Source organism: Malaclemys terrapin, chromosome 4, assembly GCF_027887155.1.
Source record: "Malaclemys terrapin pileata isolate rMalTer1 chromosome 4, rMalTer1.hap1, whole genome shotgun sequence".
NCBI classification, from domain to species: domain Eukaryota; kingdom Metazoa; phylum Chordata; order Testudines; family Emydidae; genus Malaclemys; species Malaclemys terrapin.
Genome location: NC_071508.1, coordinates 14707807 through 14730427, shown reverse-complemented (window position 1 = coordinate 14730427; position 22621 = coordinate 14707807). Strand labels below are relative to the sequence as shown.

General features: G+C 45.8%; 1 protein-coding gene across 1 annotated transcript; it reads right to left on the bottom strand.

Moving 5' to 3' along the window:
* Positions 1-3309: 3309 nt before the first annotated feature.
* On the bottom strand, positions 3310-21306 carry PM20D1 (peptidase M20 domain containing 1). Its single transcript, XM_054025730.1, has 13 exons — positions 21085-21306; positions 17846-17932; positions 16939-17171; positions 16008-16094; positions 15050-15183; positions 13004-13123; positions 12043-12118; positions 11683-11744; positions 11295-11373; positions 8363-8434; positions 6733-6901; positions 5893-5992; positions 3310-5024 (listed from the first exon to the last, which is right to left on the bottom strand). Exons 1-13 carry the CDS (start codon positions 21290-21292, stop codon positions 4895-4897), a joined length of 1557 nt encoding a protein of 518 aa, XP_053881705.1. The 5' UTR covers positions 21293-21306; the 3' UTR covers positions 3310-4894.
* Positions 21307-22621: the final 1315 nt, after the last annotated feature.

Here is a 22621-nt window from a genome sequence, read left to right as displayed (position 1 = left end):
TTGTTGTTATAATGGGTGCAGGATTAACGACATTATAGTATGTGGACTGAAATTACATGGAGGACAGACGACTGGAGCGAGTTCCTGCCCAACCTTATATATTGCAGTATGTCATGCCACAGACGCAACTAACCTGGGGCACTTAAAAATGAGTTAATGTGACTAAATACAACAAATACTTTAATGTAATCGATACACCTCATTATGCCAGCTTTACTTAATTGTATCATCTTATAGTACAGGGCATTTACTTCTGCTGTGTGCTAGTGGGAAAGGAGAATTGGAACCAGTGTTTTCACATTGTTAGAGTACAGGACTGCTCCGCTTTCATTTCACCGTGTAACCTTAGGTGAGTCATTTAGGCCCTGATCCTGCAAAGCACTTGAGCACCTGCTCAAAGTATAGGAGAAATTGTACTGGCATCAGCAGGGATAGGGTTAGTCCACTGCCTAAGTGCTTTGTTGAACTGGAGTCTTAGTCTCTGTATCTAAATTGTCCCATCTGTACCCTGGGAAATAATTCCCCTTACCTAACTTTGAAAGAGGCGTTATGAGACTAAACTAGCTCTTTGTGACTCATCCGGAGATACTTAGTGGAAAGTATGGCCCCCGGGCTAGGCAATATATTATTTTTATCTCCATATACATGTGTAAAGCCCTTAGCATCAGTAACTAATGTTTATTATATTCATATTTATATTCTAAAGAATCATCTGTAAACTCTAGTACAGGGGTAGGAAACCTCTGGCACGCGTGCCGAAGGCAGCACGCAAGCTGATTTTCAGTGGCACTCACACTGCCCAGGTCCTGCCCACCACTCCAGGGGGCTCTGCACTTTAATTTAATTTTAAATGAAGCTTCTTAAATATTTTGAAACCTTATTTACTTTACAACAATAGTTTAATTATATATTATAGGCTTTTATAAAGAGACCTTCTAAAAAGGTTAAAATGTATTACTGGCACGCGAAAACTTAAATCAGAGTGAATAAATGAAGACTCAGCACACTACTTCTGAAAGGTTGCTGACCCATGCTCTAGTACTTATACTCCTACATTTAATGGTTGCACAGCTCCCAAACCATCATTAAAGAGAGACAGAAGGATCAAGGGGTAGAGCAGGACATTGTCAAGTTGCACTCCAAATACATGATCAGCTTGAAGGATTTTTTGTCAATCCATAACCCACCTAATTCTTAAGGTAAGAGTTACCCTAGGCAGGCCTCTGCACATCTCTCCCTTGCTGTTTCCCTGTCAAATGGGATGACACTTACCCTATCTCACTGCAGATGGGTACTTGTGAGAATCAGAGGACTTGATCCAAAGGCCATTGACGTCAGTGCATCTCCATTGACTTCAGCAGACATTGGATTGAGCAAACTAGCTACTATTTGTTGAAGGGATATGAGCGGGACAAGATTGCATTTGTCAAGGCTGCAGAGAATGAGGGGGGGCGGGAGATCAGGCTGGAGCAGGGAAGAGGAACTGGCAGGAACTAACGAAAGCCCTGATCCCACCACAGAACTAAGCCCAGAGGCTGAGGTCTGCTCACCCACAGCTCACTGCAGGATTGCAGCCTATGTAGTGTTAACAAAATGAAGATAAAACATGCTCTATTAAGTGCTAAGTCTTATTAGAAGTCTGGCTGGGAGCTGCTCTTTAATTTACATTAGCCTGATTAAGGTAATTATGTGCTATGTGGAATGTTACTTTGTTTCATGCCCACTGCAAACAAGGCCGAATCCCGGGAGAGTTGAAGGTACTCTACCACTTCAGAAACCGTGAGGGGTCCACACAAAGCTGTGCAGGCAGGGGAGAAACAAAAGGCTACTTAGCAAACTCCCCCACCACTAAAGACTATGGTCTGGTCTATACTACCCGCCTGAATCGGCGGGTAGAAATCGACCTCTCGGGGATCGATTTATCGCGTCCCGTCAGGACGCGACAATCGATCCCCAAATCGGCGCTCTAACTCCACCAGCAGAGGTGGTAGTAAGCGCCGCCGACAAAAAGCGGCAGAAGTCGATTTTGCCACCGTCCTCACAACGGGGTAAGTCGGCTGCAATACGTCGAATTCAGCTACGCTATTCACGTAGCTGAATTTGCGTATCTTAAATCGACTCCCCGCTGTAGTGTAGATGTACCCTTAGAGAAAATGTTGAGGTTTCATTATTCCTTTCTAAACAAATCAGTGGGAACATTCTGTTGGTCTTGGCTTAAGGCGGAATGCTGTGAAAGTGGTGATTATGGTTTCTACACTTCTTAATCTTCTCCTTTGAAACATGACAGCTCCTGTACAGTTAAATGGTACTGCAACTTGGTGTGTCTGAATCACTAAGGGAGGTGGTCTGCCTCCATCTCCAAGGCCTTGCCTACCTGCGATTGCAGACATTGTTGCAACTGCATTGGTGCAAACCCCTAGTGTAAATAAGCAAAATGTCAATCAGCCACAGTGCATTGGTGCAGCTCACTCTCTGCTTGAAACCACATCAACCTGCATTGGTGCAAATGGCAGCTTTGCCCAGAACTTAGTGTGTTAACCACTAGGTTCCCCCACACAAAGGTGCTTCCAACACCACCTAAACTATGAGATCACCATTTGGATTAGACGTCCATGTGGGTCTTCAATGTGCTGATCTCTGCTGCTGAAGGATGAGGGCGGATAGGAATCACTGGTGTAACAGATACAACAGTCCTACTGTTGAGGGCTCCTGGCTGGTTCAATTACCAATGGTTCGTCTCTATTTTAGATTCAGCCTGATACTTCAAGAGACAAGGGTTTCAGGGGAAAAGCTATGTCATTGCAGCTTTCTAAAGCCACACAGGTAGCTTGTGAAAGTTGACTTTGGGGTGGTAGTCTCCCTACTCGAGAGCTGCCTTTCCAAGCACAACAGGTTTCTTCTCAAAGCCAGCCACGTGGTAGCACAAAGGAGAGATGCACTTCATTAAAGGCTTCTTGCTACCTAGCTCAGTGGGGGTGGGGAGTGTCAGGTTCAAGGGGAACCTCCTGTCACGGAAGTGGCAAATCCTGCTGGATATTTAGGCAGACCCCTAAACAGTTTATGGAAGGAAATAGACAAAGTTAATTGACACAGGCTTCGTACAGAAAGGAGGGCACCAGGGAGGGGAGATGAGGGCTGGTTGGAAAAATGTGGGTTTTTTCCTGTTTTGGCAAAAATTTGTTTTGATGGAAATTTTTTGACTAGCTCTAGTGAGGACCCAGGTGTGGAAATGACTGATGGCAGGGAAGAGATGAACCTCTTCCCAGCATTTATACATTCATGTTAGAATATTAAATAAAGACCGGGAAAAAATCTGCAATCCCATTTTTATTAGTTTCAAAACAAGAGCAGGTTTTATTTTTTATCAGTAATTTAATTTTAGTACATCTGTTGCAAAAAAACAACAACAATGTGCACATAAACAGTTTGGTAAGAAGGAAAGTACAAGAATCAGTTTAATTATTTAGTTTTTTCCAAGATGACATTTCATTGTACCGTTCCTTATTCCTATACATTCTTCACCAAGAATAGAGAGAGCACCTTCCATTCCAATGTATAACTTGATAGACATCTATGGAACAGTGCAGCTGAAAGAGGTTTTAGCTTGTTTCCAGCATTGCATTGCCTGTGTTAGTAGTACATGAAGTGGCTTTCGCCCTATTTGCACTTGGGGATAGCATCTGGATCAGATGCCCCTTCTTGGCAACTGTTTGTTTAATAACGGCAACTTTAGTGAAAGGGAACATTTTTGCAATAGCCTAAAAGAAGGATACTTAATCCTGGTCTACATTAGCACTTTCTGGGAAATCTCCCTCTGGTGCAAACCCCTGGGTGGTAACAATGATGAGTGCACTAGTGCAAAGCATGTGGGGTTAGATGACATGGTGGTAAAAATGCCAATGGCCTGTCTACACTTAGGCTGCCATCATTATTAGGGCAACGGGTGGGTGATTTCCTGAAAAGTGCTAGTGTAGACACAGCTTTAGCGTGCTAGGGACCTTTCCAGTAAAGTGCAGAGTGTTCTCGGCTCCACCTGACTGGAAGGGAACTGGAGTCATTCTGCTCCATACACAAACAAGCTAGGAACGGAAAACTAAAGATGAAAAGAGAAGAATCACACCTTTTCTTAAGATTTACTTTTTCTTAAAGCTGCAATTCATCATTCTGGTGCCACGATCACATAGTGCCTCATGGAGCTTACCAAAGAGAGCTTCCATTGACCTCAGCTCAGCACCTTGCAGATCGGTGCTTGAGTGTTTTGGGAATACATATAACGATCCATTTGGATGAAATTCGCCCATGTAGAGGGCTGGGACAAGGTGTAGGCACCACTTAAATCCTAATTAAATTCCTACTTTAGTGGGACTTAAGCCCTCCAGATAGGACTTGGGTGGTGCCTAAGCCTTGCACTGACTCTTTCCACTGGGGTGAATTTCGTGGTACAGTAAAGGAGTGGGGTTATGAAAGGAGATGGATTTTTCCAGAAAATAAATCTTTATTTTCTGGCCATTTCCACAGTTTTTCCATGTTGTGCTTGTTCTGTGTCTCCTTAACATTCCCTCCCCCAAGCTCCATCCCATAGCATTTCCCTTTAATATTAGCATGTATCTAATGGCTGCAGGTGAAGGTAGGGAGATGAGGTGGTGTGAAGATCAGAGGCTTTTTCCATTGCTCCAATTCTCTTCTGCCATTTCAAGTTTCCCTTTACTTTTTGGCAGGCTTTGTATCTGCTGACAGCAGCCTCATTGCTTTTCATCTCTATGCAAATTACCATCCACAATAACCTAGTTCCAGAACACAGTGCAATGTCAATAAGTAGCTGCTTTGTATACCCCAAGTCACTGCCATCCCATGAGTCACCTCAATAGCTGCTCCTCTCCCCATTTCTTTTGTCTCACAGCTCATGGGAGTTTGCATGAGGCTCTGGGAGCTTGTTGATATCAGAGTTCTGAATCAGCTGGTAGAGAAACTCCACTTGTTTCTCATAGCCCTCAATTGAGATCCTCTCATTCAAGCCATGGACTCTGTTAAAGTGAGAAGAATATTTTTCATTACAATATGCATGAGCCACCTACATGGGAACAGCAAACCCAGTCCAGACTGCTGATTCCCCAGTTCTCTTTATAAAGGCTCGGGAATGTCAGGACTTAAGTAGGAAACAGTGTGAGACAAATAAAAAATCTACAGAACAATGCACTCCAAGCAAGATCTTTTCCTGAGGGCAGCACAAGTGGCTTACTGATTCTAAGGCCAGAGCACAGTGGGTAAGACCATGGAGTGGGTAGACAGGGCAGGAAAGTGGAAGTATAGCAGGCACTGTCGGTCCCTGCATTAGCATACCACAGGCCCTTTAGGTCAGAGTGCAGAACAGGTACCTGAACACTCTGCTCCTATTTCAGTTCCACTCGCATGGAAGATAAAATTGATGCGCTAGCAAGTGAACCAACTCCTAGCATGGTTAATACTTTTGTATTCACATAACTCCCAGCTTTAAAGGGTTAATCAACTGGCAGTATCATGTTTGTGCCGGCATGTGGACATGCATATTAAATAAGGGCTTCACACTAGAACCAAACCTTTCAGAACCCAGAATTGTATTTGTGATCCAGCCAACCCTGCAAGTTCAGCTGTCCCACTGGAAGGAATGTTTGAACCAGGTCCTGTCTACATTGTAAACAGAGAAGAACCAGGGCTAACTCTCTCCCATAGCAGTTCTCACCCATTATGTATGCAGCGGGACTCCGCAGGAAATGGGTGGCTTTTGTGATTCTGAGGCACCCATACTGCCACACCACGGTATACAAAGTTGGGTTTCATTCTCTAGGCCAGCACATGCTAATTTGCTTTGACAATAGTCCCTAGAGCATTCCCCACACAAGCAGAATATAATACCTGGCTAAATCGTCCGGTTTAAATACTAGTGGGTTAAATCGATAAATGGCATCTGTGAGATTAGTGAAGTGCCGGCTGTCTGTGTTTCCAATACAAATACCTGGAAAACAAACCCACAGGTCAGGTTGTCTCAGCACAAGTGAAACCAATTAGCCTTCAAGGAAAAAGGCTCGGCTGATGTTGCATTTCTACACTTTGAAAACAAACTCCTTTTGAAAACAAATTATTGTTCCCACATCAGCACAGGAAATAAAGAATGCGGGAACTCTTTCAGCAACGAGAGGAGCTGAGCACCACACCTCGTTGGTTTCAATGGGAGCATCTGTCAGGATCAGGCTCTTATTTTTCTATGTGTCAATATCAAGCTTAAGTCCCTATCCCATAAACTGTGTAGCGTGGAACAGCTGGCATGATAAGGGCTTTAGATAGTCAGGTACAGCACAGATGAAGAAAGAGGGTTTTGTCAGTCATGGAAGTGCAAACTGAAGAGCTAAAACGAGAAGACCTCCCCTGCCACTCCTTACATCCCTGAAGAGATTCCCTGGTATGTTTTGCAGGGAGACTCAATTCGAAGTTCATTGTTTCTGCCAGTTTCCTGTTTGCTTTTTTCTATTTCCACCATAACCACCCACCCACCCACTCGCTCGCTCTCGCGCTCTCTTTTACTTTAAAGCAGAGAGATGGAACCTAACAGAAGAGGGAACAACAGCAGTTTCCAGTCGTTAACAGCTGGGGTGGAGGGATACACAGAAATGGAAACAAAGCAACTGGGGGGCAGGGGGAGGGACAGGAATGTGGAAGTATAAGAGGAAACAATCATCATCATGTGTTTGCTCTTACCTGGAGCTACGTTGCTGACATCGGGGAAAACATCCCGTAGGGTTCTTTGGATAATCTGTACTCCAAAGACATGATTATCCCAGGGGCTGACAGGGAGTGGGTCAAAGGCTTCCTGTAGATGTATCTTTACTCTGTCATCAGCAATAGTGTTTTTGACTATCTCTAGCACCTATGAACACAGCCAGAGGAACAAATAAGCAAAGGGAATGAGAGTTTTCCTTGTGGATGTCTGTGCAGGTGCCAGTTTCAAGGCTTGCCTTGTAAATCAATTGCCAGGTATGGCTCCAAATGAAGACATACAATCAGGACAGGGGCCATGTAGTGGCCTCATGGTGGAAGTCTGTTTTCCTCTTACACAATGCGCTCCTGGCATTAAAGGTCGAAGTACTTCCAAGGCAATCATTTATGGGTCAGTGCCTCAAAAGGCCTTCCTTAACCCCTTCAGTACAAAAGGACACCACTGTGTAGCTGGATCAGTCAAGTGAATGGAATACAAAAAACGCTTTCAGCATGATTGTCCAGAGAGAGGGGTTTGATAATGGGCTATGTCAGACCTACTCAAGTGTGAGAGATCAGGTCACCGTCTAGTGGCTGCAACTGACAGAAGATAAGCCTTAATACTATTACATAAGCATGTATGGTCCATGGCAAGATTCCCAAACCATGGATCACCACTGGTAGCATGTGAGCTCGATGTTTCATCAATTCACTTCACAATTTTTTTAAGGCGGGGGTATGTGAACCAATGAAGTGTGGGAGCCACTTGTCTATGGGTTATTCTGAAGAAGAATGACCCCCAAAGGCTGCTTAACATAGCTGCAAGTCTATATTTCATAGAGGGTGTCCCTCAAAATCCGTGCTGTCTCCTGTTCTCCTCCATATTTAGAAGGTAGTGTTTAGTATCCAAAGTGAGTCTTCAAAAAGAGTCCTGTAAAACAAGCCACTGAGGGTCTCTCTCATTTATACTGCATTCATCACTGTGATATCTGGCACATATAACAAACATTAAAGCAACCAACAGGCCCAAAGGGACAATCTCCCCTGGTTACAGGCCCAAATAAAGAAAAAGACACAGTGGACACGTGCATCTTATGCTATCTGCTCAAAAGGAAAAAAACCTTGGATAAATTTGGCTCTGGCAGACTGCAAGTTGCAGAACACTCCCTTCCCCTAGGCTCTAAACTTGGGGACAGCCAATGAGAGCTTTCTGATGGAAAAGACCTGCTGCAACGGGGGATAAGGTATTCTCAGCTGGCCAGATGCCATTACACTCAGAGATTTTCAGAAGACAACCAATAGCTTGACTTGCACCTGGAAGCATAAAGGAAGCCAGCACAGAGCACAGATATTACATGCTCACATCTGTCATCTGCAAAATGCAGGCAAGCAATTTTGCACTATATGAAGCTGCTGAGGGGTCATCTATGGGAACCCTAGGTAGAGTGTATTACAACTGCGCAGTCTGGAGATGGCAGAGGCAAGATCCACAATACAGAGGAAAGCTTGCAATTTCCAGACCAGTCAACAACTGTCTATTTCAAAGGTACAGGAAAGTTAAGTAAATGACATGTCAGGGACAAATGTCATGATGAAAAAAAATAGGTGACCAAATGTAACATGCAGACATTACCTCTTCAACCTTTTGTGATGGGTGGATCCGAAAATTCACAGTGGCTTTTGCGGAAGGTGGGATGACATTGGACTAGGGGAAAAAAGAGTCTCAAACAATACAGAGAAAGCCATAAGCAGAGTCAAAGGCCAATCACAGAACTGCCACTGTAATATTACATCATCCTGATATGCACTGCTATCAAAAAGTTTTAACTACTGCTCATGCAATTCCAGGGCTCAGGATATAAGGCCCCAACCAGCTCCCATTGAAATAAATGCCCAAACCTTCCACCATTTGATCTCTGTAAACATTAGTCATTTACAACACAGGTAGTTACATAAGGATTAGGCACTTTTCATTTAGAATTTTTTCTCTATGTGAGGAAGGGTTTGGCACGTTTTTTTTTTTTTTAAATAATAACTTCATTTTATCTGATGTCACTCTTCCAAAAAATCCTCCTTTATAGCTGAGTCCATTTCCCCAAAGGACACCAGGCACGACCCATGTACGTCACTTAACAGCATAAGTACAGATATGGAATTCCTGTTTTCTACAAAATATATTTTATACTTTGTTAAGTATGCAAGTTACACAGTCTTTGAACAAGTTTCAGAGTAACAGCCGTGTTAGTCTGTATCCGCAAAAAGAAGAACAGGAGTACTTGTGGCACCTTAGAGACTAACAAATTTATTAGAGCATAAGCTTTCGTGGACTACAGCCCATATGCATCCGAAGAAGTGGGCTGTAGTCCACGAAAGCTTATGCTCTAATAAATTTGTTAGTCTCTAAGGTGCCACAAGTCTTTGAACACACAGTAAAAAAGCAAGCAACATGTTATTTCTCTTCTCACCACTCAGTGTCACTGTTTACCTATTACATCTTGTTTTCTAGACAAGTGATCCTTTTCAGTAAAGATTTCCTTTGAGGAATGCAGGAAGTAGGCCCAAACTATTAATTGCTCTCATAGACATAGACTTAAGGTCAGAAGGGACCATTATGGTCATCTAGTCTGACCTCCTGCATAACGCAGGCCACAGAATCTCACCCACCCACTCCTGTAACAAACCCCTAACCTATGTCTGAATTATTGAATTCCTCTAATCGTGGTTTAAAGACCTTAAGGTGCAGAGAATCCTTCAGCAAGTGACCCGTGCCCCACTCTGCAGAGGAAGGCGAAAAACCTCCAGGGCCTCTGCCAATCTTCCCTGGAGGAAAATTCCTTCCCAACCCCAAATATGGCAATCAGCTAAACCCTGAGCATGTGGGCAAGACTCACCAGCCAGCACCCAGGAAAGAATTCTCTGTAGCAACTCAGATCCCACCCCATCTAACATCCCATCACAGACCATTGGGCATATTTACCGCTAATAATCAAAGATCAATTAATTGCCAGAATTAGGCTATCCCATCATACCATCCCCTCCATAAACTTATCAAGCTTAGTCTTGAAGCCAGATATATCTTTTGCCCCCACTACTCCACTTGGAATGCTGTTCCAGAACTTCACTCCTCTAATAGTTAGAAACCTTCATCTAATTTCAAGTCTAAACTTCCTAGTGTCCAGTTTATATCCATTTGTTCTTGTGTCCACATTGGTACTAAGCTTAAATAATTCCTCTCCCTCCCTGATATTTATCCCTCTGATATATTTATAGAGAGCAATCATATCTCCCCTCAGCCTTCTTTTGGTAGACTGAACAAGCCAAGCTCTTTCAGTCTCCTTTCATAAGACAGGTTTTCCATTCCTCGGATCATTCTAGTAGCCCTTCTCTGTACCTGTTCCAGTTTGAAATCATCCTTCTTAAACATGGGAGACCAGAACTGCACACAGTATTCCAGATGAGGTCTCACCAGTGCCTTGTATAATGGTACTAACATCTCCTTATCTTTACTGGAAATACCTCGCCTAAAACCTTATTAGCTTTTTTAACAGCCATATCACATTGGCAGCTCATAGTCATCCTGTGATCAACCAATACTCCAAGGTCCTTCTCCTCCTCTGTTACTTCCAACTGATATGTCCCCAATTTATAACCAAAATTCTTGTTATTAATCCCCAAATGCATGACCTTGCACTTTTCACTATTAAATTTCATCCTATTACTATTACTCCAGTTTACAAGGTCATCCAGATCTTCCTGTATGATATCCTGGTCCTTCTCTGTATTGGCAATACCTCCCAGCTTTGTGTCATCTGCAAACTTTATTAGCACATTCCCACTTTTTGTGCCAAGGTCAGTAATAAAAAGATTAAATAAGATTGGTCCCAAAACCGATCCCTGAGGAACTCCACTAGTAACCTCCTTCCAGCCTGACAGTTCACCTTTCAGTATGACCCGTTGTAGTCTCCCCTTTAACCAGTTCCTTATCCACCTTTCAATTTTCTCATTGGTGTTCCAGAGCTGCAATTCTCAACCGTGCAGTTTATCAGGTTAAGACCTTGACTGTACCAGTCAAAACCTGCTGCCTCTCACTCTGCTGTGCTTGCTCTAACCCATTGTGGATTTAGGGATATCAGTCTTGTGACCATGGGACAAAGGTCCCAGCTATAGTAGGAAGTTGTCCTGTTGCTGACAATGGGTGGTCCAAAGTCTCAATCACACTCTGTGTAACAGGGTTGAAAATGTTTTTTATCCTGTCTACATTAGCACTTAAACCATTTTCAGCACCAATTTAGAAAGAACTGGATAACAAATATTGTCATCAGTGAAACAATTTTCTATTGTAAACCCTAAGGTGTGAACTGGGCTATACTTTCAGATGGAGTGAGGTTGGCAAAGCATGAAGGCCCAGTATAGAGGCTGAGTTTAAACTTAAGTGTAGGAGGAGACTAGAAAACCAACCATTCATAGTGGTACATCTAGTAGTATGTGGGAACCACCATTCTAAATAATACAAGCGTTCTCCTCATGCTACGTAGAGGAAAAATCAAATGCACACATGAAGCTACCTTGATTCCTGCATTAAACATGGTGATTGCTGTGGTGGTCCGAATCAAGGCATTAGTGGAGGGCTTCTGCTCGAAAATTCTGCATGAAAATAAGTTTTTAAAAGGAGTTTTGTATTTATAAAAGATATAAATGACAAAAGTGAGAATTAAATTGATTAGACCAACCTATGCATTAGCAGAGCAGCTACAGTATGTTTCAATTATTAATTAAAGCAAGGTAAATGCTTTATAGTCTGATAAACTGAGAAATAGGATGGCTGATTTCCAGGGAAGATCAGGCTTATTGGCAAGAAAGCTAGAGAGGACTAAAGTTTCTAAATGGACATTGGTTCCCATATTTCATGGGGGCAGAGGCTGGGAGTGTGAAGAGGGGATGTGTTCCCTTTACCTGCTGACGATGGGCGAGAACAGCCACAGGTTGGTCATGACGAGATTGAGAGGAAAACGGAACTAAGTGGTAAGAGAAAACAAAGATACACCAATTATCAAAATTCCAGCTTTGGAGACTGAAGTGATGTCATGACTCAGTGCAGAACACAGGGCTAAGGGATCCATCTATGTACAGTATGAGAGGGATGCTGCAGAGGGAGAACTATTGCACTTAAGCTTTGAATTCTCCTTTCTGAGTTAATTTTGATTTTAACAGAGATTAGGAAACCCCCCTAGGTAATTTACATCTGGGGCTACTTTTAATTTATTAATATCAATGATGTGAAACTTGAGAATGAAGCTACAGTTGAATACTTACCTCTGAAGCCAAGTGCTCAAGAATCATGATTTCTGGTCCATGGCCAAACAGATTGGGCATGGGATTCTGCTCCAACCTACAACAAGCAAATGAGCATTTGAAAAAAAACTCCTCATTCTACATTATTGCAGAAAACAGGTTGCATTTTGATTCATAGATTTGACCAAGAGCTTGAAATGTAGCCATCTCTCTCTCAGTTCACAAATCAAGGAGAACAACTTCACCACGGATTTCAGAGCATTCCTGTCTCATCCAAAGATGATATTTTGGGGAGGATGAAGGGATAGCCAAGGCTGGCTCCCAATGGGAAGGAAGGGACAGTAAGGGAGATGTGGAAATCTATAAAAATGGTAGGCCAAAACGATAGCAAGTCTCTCTTTATTTCAGGCACTTCTATAAAACAACACCCTTGCCCCCATCAATCTATTCTTTATCCATTGGGATAGGGAGACTGAGAAGCAGGAGCACTACCTTGTACCACAGCCTACAGGATATAACATTTTGATACCACATCATGTTTATTTGCTTGCATAGGTTCACCTGTAGGCAGCAAATACAGTCACAAAAGATTCTTGGAGAGAAATTCTGGCAACAGACAAAAGGACGGAACAAAAAATAGATTCCTGTCACCTTTGCGGATATCCAAATTCTAGGGCTGCTGAGTGACATTTAGGCCCCTGGCGTAAGTCTGAATAGCCCTGATGATGATCTAATTTATGCCTGGCTTTTTAGGGTTCCTAGGGACCATTCCAGGAAGTGTGAATAGCTGGAGTACAGAGGTGCTCCAGCCATGCCCTCTTCCCCTGACCACAACCCCTCTGCCAGGGGTTGCATATCTGCACACTTATATGAGCCATAAGCTTCAGTTTTAAACATACACAGAGAGGTACAATATATAGTCTGTTTAAGGAGATTTTGCATGACAAGCTTAGGTCTGTTACACAGCCAGGTAAACTCTCACCTGGACAATGCCGCTGCAAGAATACCGATACTCGTCTCCTTAGGAGGGACAGAGGAATGACCTTGCTCTTTTTCCACACTGAAGTTCGCTGTAATTGAACCCTTCTCTGTGATAGCTATTCTGATGAACAAGAAATAACTTCATCAAGCCAATTCCAAATATTACATAACCGGAGTTCTTCAGCCTCTACAGACTGTAGACAGAGGGAGCGGATATGCTTATTTTTTAAAACCAAATAAAAATACTCTAACAGCAGCAGCAGCAACAAAAAGCATTTAAAGCCACACCTGAGTGGTAGGAGCACTGAGGTCTTAGCTCTTTCTCCAGATTTCACATCACACAACTAACACACTTGCTCTGGTACAGCTGCAGTACCCTGCTTGTGACAGCACTGCTCAGAGATTGAAAGTAAGTGCAGTCGGAAGGCTCTTTGCTTACATTTTGCACCACGGCTGCAGTATTGTTGACAGACCAAGTGTCTTAAAAACAAATGTAATTTAAGTATAACAAGAGCGTTTCATGGTAATTAAAATGAATGAATGATTACAAACACCTCTGTGGAGGTTGACAATAGGAAATACTTATCCTATGCAGTGTTTTTAAAAGCTTAAATGAGAGCATTTTAATTCTTGTTTGATGTCAAGAGCCAATTGCTGTCTTATTAAAGCTAAACTGCATTCATATTTCAATATATAGGTGTTATATTTTCCACAGGGAGACTGGCCCATGCACTTGTCCATTTTATATGCTCCCACAGCCAACACGAAGATTATGGGGGTCTCTTTTTCTCTACAGTTCTGCATGAAAACCAGAATGCTCCCCACAAAGACTAAATTGCAGCTTTGAAGAAGGAAATAGATTGTAAAACTGAAACACCTATACGCAGTCAGATCTGACCCTTCTACCAACAGTGTCTGATAGTGCCCATACTTATCACATTTGTTTTGTCACCAAGTTCTTTATATCACAATTCCAAATCCCATTAACGCCTGGTTGTCTTTTCCCTGCTTTTTAGAACAACAGATAAATGAGACTGACTCATCACAGGGCTTCCTAAATTAACCACCAGGTCTTCAGAGGATTGTCTACCACAGAGGGAAAGGGACAGAATTCATAACTCAACAGATAGCCCATTTCCTCATTCTTTCCTACTCAAGATAAAGGGTCACCTTTGCATTCCCTCAGAAAAGGTATGAATCAAGCTTACAAGCTGCATGCCAAAGACAAACTTTTGTTACATAAACACTTCACAGGTAAATCAGGGTTGCTATCTAAGCTTTCCAAAGAGAAATAGCATTGATTGCATGCCCCATCCTGCCGTGTACACAACCAGCAAATAGCAGTCAGGAGGCTGACACACTGATTGCCACAATGGTGAACCAGCCTCAGGTTCTGTTGTCAAACCCTCAACTACACATCAAAGTTACTAAATTTTTATCTAAAGAAAAAAAAACATAAAATCCCTGGGGAGCTATAAATGACAGCCTAGGAGACAGCTACGTATAAATATGGGCATCTCCGTCCTTAGCACTGTGACTCAGCTGTAACCTAGCCAAACTCACCTACTCAAGTTAACAAAGAGGTATAACAAGAGGGTGATACAGTGACTGGTGGGATGAAAACCTAAGGGTGGGTTTCCCAGCCAAGTGCTCTATGCATTAGCTAAGGATGCCTAATCTTTGCAACACTGAGGGCTGCAATGAAAATCTGACAGGAGCTTAAGAGCCACACACAAATGTAAGTATGTAAATGTACTTAATTATTAAATATGCACACAACCCAAACATTCGCTTGTATTTATATTTTCACTGAGATGAACAGAAACTGCAATCAAGTCACCAGCAATAAAACCTTGTAGTTCATCGGCTGTGTCTCCACCAAGGAAGAAAAGAGCAGCTGCAGGCCACATTTTAAGACGCCATAGAGGGCCTTTATGTTGTATTATGGACACCGCTGCATTAGTCCAAATTAGCAGAGTCTCTTATACTTACCCATAAAGCCAGGGATCAAGCCCATTGTGTTAAATTCTCTTCTTTCCTTACTTACACTGCTACTGGATTCTTTATTCCCACCAAGAACCCATCTAAGATAACGCTTCCCTCATCTAGCAGGAACGAAAGCTTCACTCCTCTAGTTTTCAGCAGAGCTGCAATCTTCATTGCTCCCTTATGACCAGATACCTACGAGAGTCCAAATCAGAGGAATTGCCATATTGAATCGCACAAGCATCCATCTAGTACAGTATCCTGACTCTGACAGTGACCAGTGCTACATGAGAAAGGTGCAAGAAACCACAGAGTGAGCAATTATGAAATAACCTGTCCATGGGATGAAGCTTCTTTCTAACCCCTGTCAATTAGTGGTTGCTTATGTTCTGAAGCAAGAGAGTTTACATCCAGTCTAATATAATTGAAGATGTTCTCATTATTCATGAGAAGCCTCAATGCTACCCCACAGCAATGAGCTCTACAGCTTAATTAGGCATTGTTTAAAAAGGTATTTAATTTGATCATTTCTTATCTTTCAATTTCACTGAATGCCCTTCTTGTCTTTATGAGAATGGGCAATTCTGCTACCCTATCATTCTCTACTTCTAGCTCTATGTCATTAATGAAGACTCTGTTAGATAACTGTTCACCTGGAACAATCAAATACATCTTAACCTGGATTTTCACATTTCACTCATGCACTGTACTTTTTACGTCTGACAGCCATAGAAAAGCCATACCAAAGAATAGTACAGATTTACCCTTTTCCTCTCTCTCCACTGAGTAAAACCCTGATGCCCAGGTCACTGAGAGCTGAACTGTCAATATATATCTATGACTGCAATGCTCTAAAGAGTGATTTGTCAATGCAACAGTGATCATCAGGGGGTTTCACGGTAAATAATCCTTAGAAAGTTGATTTAGTCAAGTATAAGGACAATGCAGGCAACTGGCTATCCAAGAATCAAGCTGCTCTTATAGGAGGAAACGAGAGAGAGACAGACTGAGAGAAATACCTCTTCATCATGTCCAATGCCAATATAGAAAGATCTGCGAGGTCTGTAGTCTCTTCTCAGCAGGAATTCTAGAGCTTGCAGAATACCCTGTGGAATAGAGGCAGCATGTTAGTCACTGTGTCCTTTTGCTCGCTGAGGTTGCAAAGAAGAGCTACTTCATATGGCAAAGAACATGAAGATGTAAAGGAAATCCAGTACTTTCACAGTCCTCAAGCAGGCTTCATTCTTTTAACTATTTCAGGGTTTCTTTTCACTCCACCTAGTTGATGATAATCATATTCTTTTGCAAACACAATCCAAGAGACTTAAGAATCCTCAAGATTCAGTGTGTCACATAATATCAGAATAAATATATAAAATAGTATAGGCTTGATCCTACTCCTACTGGAGGCCAAGGCAAACTCCAACTGACTTCAAAGGGAGCATGATCGGGGTCTCTATGCCTGAAAAACCCCCACTTAATTGAGCCTTTTTATTGCATCTAGACTGCCTATGGTATGGCTCTCGCTAGTTGTAGCAAACCCATTACTTTAATGAGGATTAACTTTTTATACAAAAACATTACTAAGGAAGAACAAAGAAAAATAAGAACAGTGGGGATGAATTTTGTAATCTGTTAACACTGGTGTTTTTCCAGTTTCATCTATTTTTTTTTTCTTCCTAAACTGTGGTCATTGTCTGATCAGCAGTGGTTAGTTTGTATTTCTGCTGTCTTGCCGCATCCATTTTGCCTCATACATTGCAATGGTTAATTTTGATTTAGTTGTTTATGGGATTATTACCGCCATTCTCAATAGCTAACTAGTTCCAAAACAGAAGTTCTCAAATCACAAAACTATGGGACTGTTAATTATTTACCCATCAGACTCTGAACAAAAACATTCCTTAGAGTTTTTCATCGCTCTGAAATGAGGTGACGGAGAAGACATACTATAGCAGAATTTTTGTTGTCCACTGTTCCTCGTCCATAGATGAAACCATCAAGTTCCTTAGCCAAGAAAGGAGGGACATGCCACCCCTCTTGGGAAGCTGGGACTACATCCATGTGAGCAAGCAGCATGTAGGGCATGAGCTGGGGGTCAGAACCCTGGACAGTGAAGAGATGGCTGTATCCCCCGATGATCTCATGTTGAATGAACTTGGTAGAAAATACAGCAGGAAAAACTGTTTAAAAATAAATTCAAAAGAAGAGAGAAATATACAAAGGAGAAAAATCAGCAAGATCTTTTCTATTCCACCACCAAAATTATTGGGAATATGACACGAACCTGTTAGCGGAATTTTGCCACGGACTTTAAGGGAAGCAGAGTCTATAGTGAATTTTAACACGCGTGGCAATAAGACTACAAAGCTTGATACGTTGCAGGCAGCAAATGTGCAAGCTTCTCTCAAACAGCTTTACCAAACTGTCCCAATCTGCAATGGAAACTATCACTAGAGCCTTGTCTTCCTTGGCAAAAACAGGATCTGTAATTCACCACCACTGCAGCTGTATTGGACGATGGAACCTACAGACAGGGCTCAGACAGGTTTAGGCTTTTTTATCACAAGGTTGTCTAACTGTCTTCAGAGCAGGGTTATGACATGGAAGTAAAAAAAAACACCTATGCCCTGTCTATGCTCAGTTTCTACCATCAGTGGAAATACACCACAGTTGAACTGCAGGTCCCATTTTGGCCCTTATGGTAATCCAGTCCCCTTTTGAGAAAAATCAAGATAAAAAGTGCTACACCAAATACAGTACTATTCCATTATATTCAGAATCTAAACCTTCTTCTCAACTTGTTGCCAACCTCCTGCCCTTTTATTAAAAATATGTAGGAATGTAAATTCTGTACCTTTTTTAATATAATTCCCAAATTCTGCCAAGGCTGTTGTATTTTGGTCCTCTGGAGAGAAGGAAACTGTTTGGATTTTGATGGCACCTTAAATGAAAATATGAAGTAGAGGATTTTTGGCAATGATGACAATCGGTCTGACAGTCCTTTTAACTGTAATTTGAATAGGTAGGAAAACTAAGATCCTGAGTATTTTGTAGATTTTACAGATCCCAAGACAGAAGGGTAGAGGTAGTATTATCCTCAAAGAACTGACCACATTTTAACCTCATTAAGTACATTCTGGCTACCCTATTAATGCCTGTGCAGTTTCATATAGAATGTTGTTTATTACTTGTTCTAAATTGTTGTGTCTTGTTGCTGTGCATTGTTAAAAATGCTACTGCTTTCCACTCTGGAAGCAGCTGCATTTCACTGGATTTGATTCCTTGTCAACATAACATTTTAGGATTAAATGCAACTATATTACTAGATGGGAATTGAAATATAATTGCACCATCTTTTTCAATAAGCTTCCTAATGAAAAACATTACTTTGGGCTCAAGCCTGAGTACACTCAACTCTCACTAAATGCTTAGCACCTCACAGGATCTTGCTGAGTGGAAAATGTGAGTTGCCTCATCAGACTTATATGGGAAAAGTGGTGTTAACTGAATCATCCTTTACCTCAGACGCTGCTGCTCCATGATGGCTCATTATGCCCCACTATGGACCTGCTCCTGCTCCCATCTACTTCATCAAAGGTCTCTCTAAAGAGGATTTTTTTGGTTTCTAATTAAAAAAAACATTTCCACCTGCTAGGTAATAATTCCATCAACTAAATACAGAAGAGCTTTTCCTCTATTTTAATCGTTGTAACTATTGTTTGATGCCTCTGTCTGGTTTTCTACTAGCTGCCACTCCTAATGTAATCCATATACCCCACTAGCTGTATGACAGGATGTCTGCAAGGCAGAGGTACAAGATTTGAGCGAGAAAGGAAGAGGGGGCACTAATTTATTTAGTGTGGCAAAGGGACATCTGAAGATGTACAATTGCAGAATGCAGACAAACTGTGTTTTGTATGTAAGAGGGATGAGGTATTGGAGAAGACTGTCAGTGGGAGGAAACAAAGGCTGCAGGTGTGTGAAATTCTGGTTCCAGTTAAGACAAGAATATCTGCTGTGGGAAAGCATAATAATTCATTTATTGCCTGGTTTCACCTTTGCAGTACAATCATTTGGCAGATTCTAAAACATTTATACAGCTTTCTGGACAAGTTTTTCCCTGCCATCCACTGCAAATATGGTGCAGCCTCATGGATTCACCTACTTTTTATCATCCCTCTTCTATAGACTTAATATTATGTTTATGAACAAGGGATGAGGAATGGGCCAACCAACAACAACACTAGCACCTTGCATTTACAGATCATCTTTCATCGAAAGTGCTTTATAAACTAAAACAGCTATACCACTCTGAGACATCCAGGCCCCTGGTTGTGAAATCCCTCAATATCCTCTCTTCCTTTTTCATTAATATCTACATTGGACCACTCAGCAAGATTGTCAGAGTCAGGTGTTACCAATACACAGATGAGACTCAGGTGTATGTGTCCTCCACTATCTCCAAGACACATCTCCAGGTTTTGCTTAGGATATCTAGTGGGGTCAAAGTATATGGCTGCAAATGTAAATATACCAGGTATTTTGAGACAGCCATTGCATCATGCAGTGCTAAACAATCTTAACTGATAACAAGCAATGACTTATACAGAGGAGCTATTAAAACAATATTATTCCCTTCTTTCATTTGTCAGCAGAAGAAATAAATCCTCTTTTTTTTTTTAAAGACATGATTTTCAATCTTTTTCTTCTGCAGTTTTTCTTTCTTCCCTATCACCCATAGCATGTACTTTCTGCAGTGTCATGGGAGCAGGATAGGGAAGGATGTAATACACAAGTGAAGTGCCTTATGGGGATAAAGGGAGGTTGTCAGTTTCAGGGTGGTGTCAGCTGCCTCAGTTGCTGGAGGGCAGTCAGTGGAGGGGTGTCAGAGCTTGAGGATGGGTTAGCTGTTTCCTTGGGCATGTGCCAGTGTCTGAGAAGTGGTGCTGGGAGGGGAGCAGGCCAATGTGTAAGCAAGCAATAAGGGGCTGAATAGATGCTTAAAAGTAAAGTGACACAATGGGAAGAAGACACTGGGGGGGGGGGGGGGAGATAGTGTCAGTTGAGGGAGCGCTAATGCTCAAGCAGTTTCTGTCTGTGCCTGAGGGTGCATGGTACACATGGGAGAGAAGTGCCCACTGAGGAAATTCTGCCAGGGACACCAGACTAGAGAGGTCAGTGCCCTGGGGGTTTCGGTAAATGGATGGCATTAGTAGCTGATGAGGAGACATCAGTACTTAAGGGATTTCTGGGGGCTCAGTGTCTTCAGGGCAGGCTCAGGCCCTGGAGAATTCAGGTGGAGGATGAGTCCTGAGTGGAGGGGGGTTTCAGAGCACTCAATCTCAAGAGGGCCCTAGGATGTTGTCTTAGCCCCAGAGGAAATGGGGGGAGGCAGCCTAGTAGAAGTTGCTTGGGGGAAGAGTCATGATGGAGTTTTGGTGGCCAAAGGTGGGGCAGTTAAGGAATGTAACTTTAGGGATCCAAGGGGGTGCACTCCTCAGCAGAGATGGCATGCTGGTCCGGGCGGGAGACTTAGCCACGAAGGGGCAGGCGCTGAAAAAGGTCCGTCATCAGGGCGGATCAATCAGGGATGGGGGGAGGGGGGTATTTGGGATGGGATTACAGGGTCCAGGATTTGTCGAGGGGTGGAGTTGGTTCTGCCGGTGGGAGCCTGCCGGGAATGGGGGTTTGGCCCCAGGGGGTTAGCCTGGTTGGGGTGTGTGTGTGTGGGGGGGGGGGGGGGGGGTCTGTGGAAAGATTTAGTCTGGCAGCAGGAGTTCTCGGGAGCAGTGTTGGTTTGGGGAATCCCTGGTGGGGGTGGTGGGGGGCTAATCGGGGGGTGAGGGGTTGTTTGGTGGGAGAATTACTCTGGGGGTGGGGATCCCCGGGGGGTTTAGTCGGGGGCAGTTCCCCTGGAGATCAGAAGGGCAGTCTGAGGGGACTGGGGAGTCCCGGGGGGTTGGCTGGGGGTCCCCCCGGGGTGGAAGTTAGCCGGGGGCCGGGAGTCCCAGGGGCGGGGGGTGGCCTGGAGGGTGCCTGGGGGCCGGGGGGCTCCCCCGGGGATGGGGCTCTGAGGGGTCCCGGCCCCTTCACCTCTCAGCGCCTCCTTCAGCTCCTGTCTGTCGCGGGCGCTGAGCTCGAAGCCCAGCGCGGCTCGCCGCCCCCAGAGCCGCGGGCCGGGCGGGGGGCGGAGGACGTAGGCCCGCACCAGCAGCACGGCCAGCAGGGCCAGCGCCGCCCCGCAGAGCCCCAGGCAGGCGGCCCCGGCCTCCCCACGCAGCCGACACCACCGCTTCGCCATGCCGCTCCGCGGGCCTCGCGCGCCGCCCGCCAATCACCAGCCGCCAACTCACAGACACTGGCCAATAGGCGGCTTCGTTCGGCCTTCGCGGCAAAGCCTGCTGGGAGTTGGAGTTCCCTGGCCCTGACAGCTGTCTCCGGAAGCTGGACAGCTCACGTGCCGTGCCCAGAGCAGGGGGCTGGAGCCAGGGCTCTTGGGGCCTGTTCCCAGCCCCGGGCAGAGTGTGGGTCCCACCTAGGGTTACCATACGTGCGGATTTTCCCGGACATGTCCGGCTTTTGGGGGCTCAAATCCCCGTCCGGGGGGAAATCCCCAAAACCCGGGCATGTCCGGGAAAATCGGGAGGGAGGGCTGGGCCGGGGTCGCGGGGCGGGCCGGGGTCCAGGTGCGCAGTGCCGGGCCGGGAGCCGGGCCGGGGCCGCGGGGTCGGGCCGCCGAGGGGGTGCGCTGGGCCGCGGGGCCGGGAGCCGGGGGGTCGGGCCGGGAGCCGGGCCGCCGGGGGGGTGCGCGGGGCCAGGGGGGTGCGCGGGGCCGGGCCGAGGCCGCGGGGCCGGGCCGCCGGGGGGGTGCGCTGGGCCGCGGGGCCGGGAGCCGGGGGGTCGGGCCGGGAGCCGGGCCGCCGGGGGGGTGCGCGGGGCCGGGGGGGTGCGCGGGGCCAGGGGGGTGCGCTGGGCCGCGGGGCCGGGCCGAGGCCGCGGGGCCGGGCCGCCGGGTGGGTTGCGCTGGGCCGGGCCGCCGGGGGGGTGCGCGGGGCCAGGGGGGTGCGCTGGGCCCCGGGGCCGGGCCGCCGGGGGGGTGCGCGGGGCCGGGGGGGTGCGCGGGGCCAGGGGGGTGCGCGGGGCCGGGCCGAGGCCGCGGGGCCGGGCCGCCGGGGGGGTGCGCTGGGCCGGGAGCCGGGGGGTCGGGCCGGGAGCCGGGCCGCCGGGGGGGTGCGCGGGGCCGGGGGGGTGCGCTGGGCCGCGGGGCCGGGCCGCCGGGTGGGTTGCGCTGGGCCGCGGGGCCGGGGGGGTGCGCTGGGCCGCGGGGCCGGGGGGGTGCGCGGGGCCAGGGGGGTGCGCTGGGCCGCGGGGCCGGGCCGCCGGGGGGGTGCGCTGGGCCGCGGGGCCGGGAGCCGGGGGGTCGGGCCGGGAGCCGGGCCGCCGGGGGGGTGCGCGAGGCCAGGGGGGTGCGCGGGGCCGGGCCGCCGGGGGGGGTGCGCTGGGCCGCAGGGCCAGGAGCCGGGGGGTCGGGCCGGGAGCCGGGCCGCCGGGGGGGTGCGCGGGGCCGGGGGGGTGCGCGGGGCCAGGGGGGTGCGCTGGGCCGCGGGGCCGGGCCGAGGCCGCGGGGCCG

Coding starts and splice junctions, on each gene's coding strand:
- PM20D1 (XM_054025730.1), bottom strand. CDS start 21,292: ATGGCGAAGCGGTGGTGTCGGCTGCGTGGGGAGGCCGGGGCCGCCTGC. Junction 11,745..12,042: donor TTGAGCACTTGGCTTCAGAG/GTAAGTATTCAA, acceptor CTTACCACTTAG/TTCCGTTTTCCTCTCAATCT. Junction 11,374..11,682: donor TTCTCGCCCATCGTCAGCAG/GTAAAGGGAACA, acceptor ATTTTCATGCAG/AATTTTCGAGCAGAAGCCCT.